Raw genomic sequence first — 11,106 nt, 5'->3', positions numbered from 1 at the left:
TCTAGCAATTTATCATGCCGAATTATATAAATGCACGAAAATGTATGTACAAGGATTTTCATTGCACCACGGTTGATAATAGAAAATAATTGAAAATGTTCATAGGGGAGGAAAAATAATTTTACCTCTACCCTTCTTGGTTCTTGGCTGAGACCACTCTATAATAAAAAGACAGCATAACAGCAGCAAACAAATTTAATTACATATGGATGTACAGAAGCCCCACAAAGACATGAGATTTGAAGAAGTGACCAAAGCAGGAAGCTTTTATACCTCTTACACAATAAATTAAAAAGTAAGTAAATAAATAAATAAATAGATAGATAAATTTGTGAGGAATTGATAAGGCAAAGGACATTGGGCTAGGGGTAGTAAAATGGTGAAGGAGAACAAGGTTTTTTTGTACAGTCTTCTTGCTCCTAAATTCCCTGTCTGCAGGGATAAGGATGCCTTCTGCCTTCCTGTTACAGGAATGGTACCATTCACATGGGAGATTTATCTCCTGCTTTCAGGGGACAAAGGAGGGTTAGAGCGTTCTCACACTGGCTGTTTCTCAAGTACCTTTAACTCAGACTAACTGTAGGGACCAAGGGCAAGTCATCCCAAAATATACCACTTTGGTATCTTGATTATTATAAATTAAACTTATTTAGAAACAGCTAAAACCAAAAGAATAGTCTGTACCCTCCTCCCCTACTACCCACCCTTGTCTACAGAAAGCAAGAAATAAATGTCCCATGTGAAAGGTGCCCTCCTTGTACAGGAGGTAAAGAGACATCCTTATCACCAGAGATAGGAAATTTAGAGCCCAGAAGGCTGCATAAACAACCCTTGTTACTTTTTACTAATTTCCTACTAAAGCCCTGACTCTGTTTAGAATTCCTTAAGAACCGAAGCTCTCAAAGTTCAGTTTTCTTGTCCTGTCAATTCCTCAAAGATTCAGTGTCTCTTTGTCTGAAAGAAATAAAAGCTTCCTTCTTGCCTTGGCCATTTTTTTAGGCCTGCATATCATTAGTGGGTCTCCATGCACACGCAATGAAACTAGTTCTTTTCTCCTGTTAATCCAGCTCGTGTCAACTTAATTCTTAAAGCAGATGGAAAACCTCAAAGGGTAGAAGAAAAATTTCTTCCTCCCCAACATAACCAACATACTAAAGGGGCATATTTGGGGTTGACATATTCTGAACCCTTCCACATCTCAAATACCAATCAAGGAGATAATGGTCAAGTAATGTATGGTATATCCATACTATGGAGTACCATATAGACTTTCAAAAAATGAGGTCAACAGGGAAAGCTATCCAAGATATATTACCAAGTGAAAAAATTTTCTAATACATAAAGTTTAATTTTATAAATATGATACTCATTAATTTCCCCAGCATTACTTATTACCCATCTTTGAACAACAAGAATCTCCACAACCACAACTCATTCTAAAGAATCATGGAGGATGCTCCAAAACAACTCAACCTGGAGCACACAGCGTTGTACTGCTAGCATGAGGAGTGTCTCTCTCAGAGACACTTGGGGGGCACCTGGGTGGCTCAGTGAGTTAAAGCCTCTGCCTTTGGCTCAGGTCATGATCTCAGGGTCCTGGGATCGAGCCCCACATCGGGCTCTCTGCTCAGCAGGGAGCCTGCTTCCTCCTCCTCTCTCTCTCTCTGCCTGCCTCTCTGACTACTTGTAATCTTTATCAAATAAATAAATAAAATCTTTTTTTAAAAAATCAATGCTTGAAAATTGATGTCTACCATCGAGATTTCTGACTTGAAGTATTTTTGTTTTTCTGAACACACCATCATAACCCATATATCTGTCTTTCTTGCCCAGCATTCCCATAGGCCCACTGACATATTGTTTCATCTCTTCTGGAAGATGACTACCTTATCTCTCTGTGGTACCAGAGTAATTTCAGATATGTTGCAAGGCCCGTGTTTTACTTTAGACCATCTTAAATATTCTTTTTAACTTTGGTAAAGATGTGTATCTGTGAGTGTGTGTGTGTGTGTGTGTGTGAGAGAGAGAGAGAGAGAGAGAGAGAAAATTCTGACTCAAAAGCTTGCAGAGTAAGATAGTTTATTATCCTATATAACAGGAAGTCTAGAGGTAGGCAGGTTCTGGGGCTAGTTGTTAAAGAATCTTGACAGCGCCATCAAAGACCCCAGTTTTTTCCACCTTACCACTCTGCCATCTTCAGGATGTTGGCTTTGCCCTCAGGTTTTCTTCCCCCATAGCTGCAAGATGACTGCTGAGATCTGGGTATTACAGCCAGAAAGGCCTGTTCTGAGAAAGAAAAGGGGATTACTGGTACCACTGTCTCTTTCTTAGGAGCCAGGAAACCTTTCCCAGAAGCCCCCAGGAGACTTCCTTAGCACATCATTTGCCAGAGTTTAGTAAGGTGCCCATGCCTAAATCTGTCCCTGGCAAGAGGAATGGTTTAGATTTCTCAGAATCCATTCACCTTGACACTCCAGAAACAGAATGGCAGCATAGAAGCATATAATTGTGTGGAGAGCCATGAGTACCTGAACATCCAGGCTCCTGTTGAGAAGACAGGAGGGAATGGAGGGAGTCTAAGAGCCCCAAACTGTCTGCTACAAAGTGCTGGGGCTTCTCAATCTCATCCTGGTCGAAACTGTACTCCTCGCTCATTTTCCAGGCAGAAGCTGATCTTCCTCCTGCATTTCTTGTTTTCGGGAATAGCATCTTTAGCTACCCAGTTGCCTAAGTCGGAAAACAGCAAGTGATCATCACGCTGCTCCTTTCCCCCTCTCCTTTTAATGTGTTAAAAAAATCTTGTCGATTATACCTTATTTATTTATTTATTTTTTAGAAAGAGTGAGAGAGCATGAGCAGGGGGAGGGGCCGAGGGAGAGGGAGCAGACTCCCTGCTGAGCAGGGAGCCTGATGTAGGGCTTGATCCCGGGACCCTGCAATCATGACCCCAGCCCGAGGCAGACACTTAACCAACTGAGCCACCCAGGCACACCTTAATGATACCTTCTAAATCTCTCTTCCTTTTGTCTCTTCTTCTTTATCCACTTTTGGTCCCATTCCATAATACTACTCACAAAAACCATTTTACTAGTCTCTTTTTAAAATATGTAGTTTTGCTAATTATAAGACCATTGCATACTTATTATATAAATTTCAGGGAAATCCGGGAAATGAAAAGCATCTGTAGTAACATTGCTCAGAGGTAATGACTGTGGACATTTTTGTGTGTCTCTTTCTTTGCTTTTCTCTATTCATGAATTTACCTGCACAGATAAATAGGTGTTACTTTGTTTTATAAATTGAGATCACACTGTTTTATAGTATTTTTTATTAACAAAAGAGTATGAAATTTCTCCATACCAATAAATATTCTTCTAGGTAATCATTTTAAGAACTGAATTATATTTTACCTTATGGAAGCTTACTAATCTAGTTAAACAAATCCTTATTGCTAGATTAGGCTTCCTCCAGCTCTTATATTGTAAGTAATTCTTACAATGAACATATTGGTAGGTAAATCTCTGCACACATTTGTGAGGATTTCCTTAGAATAAATAAATAAATTACCAGCAGGGAAATTGCTGGTTCAAAGCACGTGTGTATTTTTCCCCATTCATTTTTATTATGAAATATTTCAAGAAATCCCAAAGTCTGCTGGATAGGATGATAAATACCTAGGTACCCAGGATCCAGTTTGTCAGACTTTAACATTTTGCCATATTTGCTTCAGATCTATTTTCTTAACAAAATAAAATATTAAGACATATCGAAATGCCTTATCTAGCCCTCCCAGATCCTATTCTTTCCCTGAAGGAATCACTAGCCTCAGTTTGGTGTTTCTAAGTCCCATACAGGCTTTTCACTTTCACTTCCATATATGTATAGAAGACACAGACACACACATATGTATATATATACATATGCATATATGCATAAAGGTATATACATGCATAAATAATACATGGTACCATTCTACTTGTTTTTAAACTGCATATTTCACATTTTCTCCTGCAACTTGCTCTTTTTGTAGAGCATTATACATTTGGGGCTTCTCCGGGTTTGCACATGTAGCTCAAGTTCATTTGTTTTTATGGCCGTTTGTATGGTGATCATTATACGTCATGCCATCAGATTTTCATTTCCTTGGTAGACATTATGTCTCCATTTTTTCACTATTATAAGCAAATTGCAATCAATACCATTGTAAATATCATCTGGTGTATGTGAACCAGAGTTTCTGCCTGGGCTGGAATTGCTGGGGCGCAGGGTATGGTGCAGACTTTAGCTTTACTGGGTATTGCCAAATTGGTCTCCAGAGTGGTCATACCACCTTTGCTGCCACCAGCACAGGGAGAGTTTTCACTGCTCTACTGTCTTCACCACCATATGGTTTGGTCAGTGTTTCTCTCCCCCATCTCCAACCCCAGGAATAGAGGAGAGAGCCCATTTCTCTGAATCTTGTCACCATGGAGTGTTACCCATTTTTCATCTTTGCAAGTTTTATAGGCTACAAAAAGAGATTATCTGCTGATGAAGTTAAGATATATTTTGAAGATGCCTGGGCATTTCAGTCAGTTAAGCGTCTGCCTTCAGCTCAGGTCATGAATGACCCCAGTGTCGTGGGATCGAGTCCCACATTGGGCTCTCTGCTTAGCCAGGGAGTCTGCTTCTCCCTTTCCCTCTGCGCCTCCCCCTGCTCCTGTGTGCTCTCTCACTCTCTCTCAAATAAATAAAATATTTTTAAAAATACATTTTGATTTTTTTCCTAATTATAAAAAGAACACAGATTATTTTAGGAAACTTGAAGAATATAGACAGTGTAAAAAAAAGAAAAGAATAATCATACCTCCCCCACTGACATATAATACTAATATAAATAATAATAATAATATAATACTAATATAAAGAATATCTAATATTTACTGAATTCTTACTATACACCCAGGATTGCTTTAGGTAACTAATATTTCCACGTACAGAATTCAAAATAGTATTCAATATACATATGATACATATACATGATGAATATAATATGTATATATTTCACCTTTATGAAAAAGTACCCAGGTTTTTACAAACTGGATTTTTTTCACTTAATGAATAAGTCATAATCATTTTCTCCTATTACCTATATTCTGGACTGGAGGGTGTTAAAGATTTCCACATTCATATCTATCATATCCCATAACTGTCCAGAAACCAAGGACCAGACTGAACACAGCAGCAAGTACTAGGGAGCTGCTTGGCCGCTGGCTAAAGACGGCGGTGCCAAAGACTCATTCGCACTTGGAAATGGAATTAACCCAGAACAACTCTGTGCAGGAGACTCAAGGAGGCCAGCTCCCACCTGTGCTTGAGGGCCTGCTGCTGGGGACCACTCGTACTACCTGTCCGTCAGACAACATAGCATGCAGCTCTTTTTAGCTACAGCTCCCCTGTACCCTCATCCCATACTCCTCTAGGTTTTCTCACCACCACCACCCTTCAGTGTAAACATGTTACCTCCATTTTCAGCCTCTTGCCTTCCCTGGCTGCCCTCAAAAACACCAAATGCTCCTGAACTGAGAGGAAGTTCCATATTCCATTCTCTTCTGTGGCCTGGCCCCTGTGTACACTTGAGGAAATGAACTATATTTGGATTCGATCCAGCTTCCTTGTCAGAAGAGAGTCGGCAATAGATTAGTCATTGCTCACCAAAGGCTACTGTGACAGCCCTCATTCCCTTGAGAACTGCCTTGCTCCCCACTGAACGGCCCCCTCCACGAATCCATCTTGGCTGCCGGCTCCTCCAGTCACTGTACCTACCACTTCTCCTGCCTCGCTCGGAGTGTTCTAGTAACTAAGATGTTGTTCTCTTTCCTCCTGACACCATTTCACACTTTTGTGCCCTTGCAGATACTTCCCTTTCTATCTAGAATATTCCCCTCTTCTTGTCTGCCTGGAAAACATGTGTTCATCCTTCAAGGTCTATTCCAAAGATAGTCCCACAAACTCAGAGTACTACCTGTTGGTTCGCAAACTAGCCCCTTGTAGACGCAGGGCAAGGAGAGACCAAAGAAAGAGATAGACCGCTCCCAATTAGTAGCTGGCAGCTTTAACAAACAAGGAAACTTACACAATTTATCTAGGGTGACTGCAAGATGAGTAGATCTCCACACCCACCCACCAGAATCTTAAAAGTTTATATAAAGGCCTTAACTGGGTACAGCCATATATACTGTCCAATGGTCTCAACACCACATTACTATCTCAAAGCTATGTCCTTGCAGCAGCTTCCAGTGCAGGGAAGGCAAGCAGAGTGCACATTCCAAGGACAGGCAAGGAGATTAGGAGCCTCTGATCCCCAGGTCCAACTTGTAGTTCAACCAGCAGTTATGTCCTCTTGATGATTTCCTGCAACACCACCCTACATATTCCTTATTAATTAGAAAGAGTGAAATGACTTTTGAACAATGTAGAAAGCTAGCTAATGTCACCTTAACCAGATGGTCAAAATTATCATCATCAATGGACAAACACGTTGCCGATGTCCCCACTGCCATGGACCGAGAATGTCACATTCTGGTAGTATTCTTGCCAAAACCATTTCACCTATATCTAATACCAAAGGAATGATCAAACACGTCCACATTGGAAGTTCTTTGGCAAAACTGGCCAGGACTCTTCAAAAGTGTCGATGTCCGGAAAGACCAAACCAAGCCACACCAAACCAAAGACACAGAAAGTGTTTCAAATGAAAAGTTGCTGAAAAAGCATGACAAGGGAAAGCAGCATGTGATCCTTGATTTCATCCTGGATCCAAGTGGGGAAAAAAAAAAGCAGTTACAAATAACATTATTGGGAAGATCAGTGAATTTTTAAGTATGTATTATATATTAGATAATGGTGTTAGGTTAGTGTTCCATTTCCTGAGTATGGCCATTGTGTTGAGGTTATGTAAGAGAATGTATTTGCCCTTAGGAGATACATGCTGAATGCTGAACTGCTAAAGTGTTGTTTGCTAAATCTGCAGTTAACAATCCAGGGTTCAGCAAAAAGAAACAGGAACAAATAAATATGTGTGTTGGTATATCTAAACAGAGAGAAAAAAAGGAACATGGTATTAACAATAGAGGAATTCTAGGTGAAGGATAAGTGACTCCTCATTGTTCTATTCTCGTAGCTTTTCTATAGATTTGAAATTTTGCAAGACGAAAACTTGGACAGAATAAACAATAAATAATAAAAACCAACAAATGAACAAAAAGCTTTGTTCCAGATCGTCTTTTCTGTGAAGCTTTTCATGACATCCCCCTCCAGCCTTCTGTCCCCAAACACACACACATAAAACAATGAATCCCTCTCTCTTCTGGACTCTTTTATGATTATCTATCTCTCTGACCAAACTCTGAGCTCTTTGATAGCTGGGCCTGTGTGTGTTGTGTTGAATCTACACAAGGCTACAACCATACTTGACACAGATTGAATGTTCAGCTGATGCTTTTTTAAATTAATCAAGCTGAGTCTTGAGGCCTGGATAGGATTCAGTAGGCAGACAGGAGCAAGAAATTTTCTCAAGAGAGAGAAGTGGCATGAGCAAAAATAAGGAAGCAAGAATGGATATTTTGTATTTGCCAAGAACATTTGATTTGTTTGGTCAGAACTGAAGATTTATATGGGTGAAAATGCCTGGCACACGATATAGTCTTCATTATAAATTTGGTGAATAAATGAATAAATGAGACTTGAAGGGCAGGCTTAGATCAGATTGGAGAGGGCCTTGACTACTGAATTGAGAAATCCGAATGGTAACTAGTTCTTGACCTCCAGGGTCTCTTCCACTGGCAGGAAGAGACTGTGTCCTTGGGAAGTCCCTTATATATTCTCTTCCCTAAATAATAAGGAAAAGTTGGGGCACCTGACTGGCTCAGTCAGTGGAACATGCGACTCTTGATCTTGGGGTTGTGTGCTCAAGCCCCACATTGGGTGTAGAGGTTACTAAAAAGTAAAATCTTGGGTGCCTGGGTGGCTCAGTGAGTTAAAGCCTCTGCCTTCCACTCAGGTCATGATTCCAGTGTCCTGGGATTGAGCCCCGCATTGGGCTCTCTGCTTAGCAGGGAGCCTGCTTCCCCCTCTATCTCTCTGCCTGGCTCTCTGCCTACTTGTGATCTCTGTCTGTCAAATAAATAAATAAAATCTTTAAAAAAAAATTTTTTTTTAAATCTTTAGGGCACCTGGGTGGCTCAGTCAGTTAAGCAACTGCTTTCAGCTCAGGTCATGATCCTGGAGTCCTGGGATCCAGTTCCGCAACAGGGTCCCTGCTTGGCAGGGAATCTGCTTCTCCCTCTGACCCTCTCTCTTTTCATGCTCTCTCTCTCTCTCTCTCATTCTCTCTCTCAAATAAATAAACAAAATCTTAAAAAATAAAGTAAAATCTTTAAAAAAGATAAGGAAAAGTAGAGATAAGTGGGAATCAAAAGCAATCTGTTTCCATACTCAGGAGGAGAAAACATCAACTCCTCACTCACCTAGGAGAAACCCCATGATGGAGTTTTAAGACATCCAACATCCCTCAGAAAGAAAGGGCGTCACAGAATATTGGTTGAAAGAATAAATAAATGAATCTATTTAATATGAGTCATGCTTGTCCTTGAGAATAGTGTGTGAAATTGCTTCGGTTAATTTTTTTTAAGATTTTATTTATTTATTTGACAGACAGAGATCACAAATAGGAAGAGAGGCAGGCAGAGAGAGAAAGGAAGGGAAGGAGGCTCCCCGCTGAGCAGAGAGCCCAATGTGGGGCTCGATCCCAGGACCCCAGGATCAAGACCTGAGCCGAAGGCAGAGGCTTTAACCCACTGAGCTACCCAGGCGCCCCTCGTTTGGTTAATTTTACTACATTTTTAAAGTTTAAGAACCCTCTACATAGGAAATAACTAGACTCTAATATTACTCTTCAGGGCGTTCAATATCATTCCATAGACTTATAAATCTCCTCCTCATGTTGCCATATCTTAAACGTTAGGCTAAACCCTTTTCAGTAATTTTAGCCCAAAGAAACTATCCCCAATAGACAGTTTTCATATTTACTTGATAGTTTGTGCTCTGTTTTCCTCCAGATAGAATTGTGGGCGCTGACCATTTAAGCAATGCAAAATAATCTGATTATGCCAATCAAGAGAAAGAAAAGGGCATTGTCTTCTGAGGTTATCATTCCCCTGACCATTCCTAAACAGGTTGTCTCTGCTCGTAGTCACAGAACACCACAAAAATTTTAGCTGAGAGGAAATGTAAATCTCAGATAACATTTTAAATACCTATTTTTGGCCCAATTATGAGGGAGTGTTGTTGTTCCAGAATGTTTAATATTACCAGGGAGAGACCGATGGCAGTCAAGAGGGCTTACAGTTTACAAAAGCATGTGGGCATTCTTTTTTGAAGAAAGTAGACAAGATAATCTGAGCTGTTGTCTCCCAAGTAATGAAGTCGAATCAGGTGACAAATCGTTTGGGCTGTGTGCTCAAATGGATGGGGACATAGCTTAATTCATTAAAACTGTCCACCACAGACCAACTTAATGTTAGGTAAAGGGCGATTTATGAGTCAGCAATATTCATCTGACCAGTTCTGATGTGTTTTGTATGCAGGAGTATAGCTCTAGGGCTACAGTCGACAAAGAATTATCAGGGCAGGCCACCCAGCCCAACCAAACCTGCATCTAGCTACTTTCTAGAAAAAGTCTATGCCCTGTTCTTCCACACCAATAAAATAGAAGCATTGATAGATAGTGTGTTCAGTGTGATCCAACCGTTGAAACATGTACTAGGTATCTTGTATTAGAATGCTCTAAAACGTCAAGCAGATAAGAATTAAGGCTTGCAAAGTGAGTGACTACGAAGAGAGATAAAAAGGGACGACCTGGCATGGTGGCCAAATCCTCCCTGTGGCCAGTTGCCCCCACCATGGAAACCCGTGGGCCGGACAAAAAAGGGATTGTGACGCCCCTGGGGGCGGGGGGGCGGGGAGAGGGTGGTGACCAGTGACTGGTCTTCTGTACCCCAGACCCTCGACTGAGACTTCACAGCGCTGCTGTTTCCTCAACTTGCGCGCGGGAGTGGTGCCCCGAACCCTTCCGGAAAAGACCACTGCCCACCGCCTTGATGACAACATCTCCATGTCCCGTCCCGGCTCAGGCTGCCCGGCAGCCCTCGGTCCACGGCCTCTCCCAGATAACCAGCAGCCTGTACATCAGCAACGGCGTGGCGGCCAACAACAAACTCATGCTGTCCAGCAACCACATCACCACGGTCATCAACGTGTCAGTAGAAGTGGTCAACACTTTCTATGAGGATATCCAATACGTACAGGTGCCGGTGGCTGATGCTCCAAGCTCACGTCTCTACGACTTTTTTGACCCAATCGCCGACCACATCCACAGCGTGGAGATGAAGCAGGGCCGCACGTTGCTGCACTGTGCCGCCGGGGTGAGCCGCTCCGCCGCGCTCTGCCTCGCCTACCTCATGAAGTACCATGCCATGTCGCTGCTAGACGCCCACACGTGGACCAAGTCGTGCCGCCCCATCATCCGGCCCAATAACGGCTTTTGGGAACAGCTCATCCACTATGAGTTCAAGCTGTTCAGCAAGAACACTGTACACATGATCAATTCCCCAGTGGGCGTGATCCCTGACGTCTATGAGAAAGAGGTCCGTTTGATGATGCCGATGTGAACAGCACTTGACCCTGACCATCGGCTGACGATCCTACACCAACACTGAACTCGAACGTTGAACTTTTGTTGGTAAACAAAACGAGATGATGCCTTTTAGAAGGGCCAGGAAAAAGGGAGCGTTGTTGGGAGTTTTTAGCTTAGTAAGCTTTATCTTTAAAGAATAAAATGCATTAGGTGTAACCTGGTGACAATGTTTCTTTTCCCGTGAGTGGCAGTTCATGGCTGCCATGGGCTGGCCAGACAGGAGAATGGGGAAGGCGGTGCCCATCTCCAAGGGACCTGTATCCTGAGGCTCACTCCTCAGCCCTAGGCCAAATAACCCAGGCGTGAATCCCCCCCAGAATCCTCCCTGGTTCTTCCTAACCAAAAGTCAGAGCCTTAGAGATCATGGCACC

The 11,106-nt window shown here is 42.1% G+C and overlaps 1 protein-coding gene across 1 annotated transcript; it reads left to right on the top strand.

The window, feature by feature from the left end:
• The first annotated feature begins 10,010 nt into the window (after nt 1-10,010).
• Nucleotides 10,011-10,874, top strand: DUSP21 (dual specificity phosphatase 21). Its single transcript, XM_082716499.1, has one exon. It carries the CDS (start codon nt 10,140-10,142, stop codon nt 10,707-10,709), a length of 570 nt encoding a protein of 189 aa, XP_082572625.1. The 5' UTR covers nt 10,011-10,139; the 3' UTR covers nt 10,710-10,874.
• The last annotated feature ends 232 nt before the right edge of the window (nt 10,875-11,106 follow it).

Source organism: Mustela nivalis, assembly GCF_964662115.1.
Source record: "Mustela nivalis genome assembly, chromosome: X".
Taxonomy (NCBI): domain Eukaryota; kingdom Metazoa; phylum Chordata; class Mammalia; order Carnivora; family Mustelidae; genus Mustela; species Mustela nivalis.
This window is presented reverse-complemented; position numbering and strand designations above follow the sequence as displayed.

Coding starts and splice junctions, on each gene's coding strand:
- DUSP21 (XM_082716499.1), top strand. CDS start 10,140: ATGACAACATCTCCATGTCCCGTCCCGGCTCAGGCTGCCCGGCAGCCC.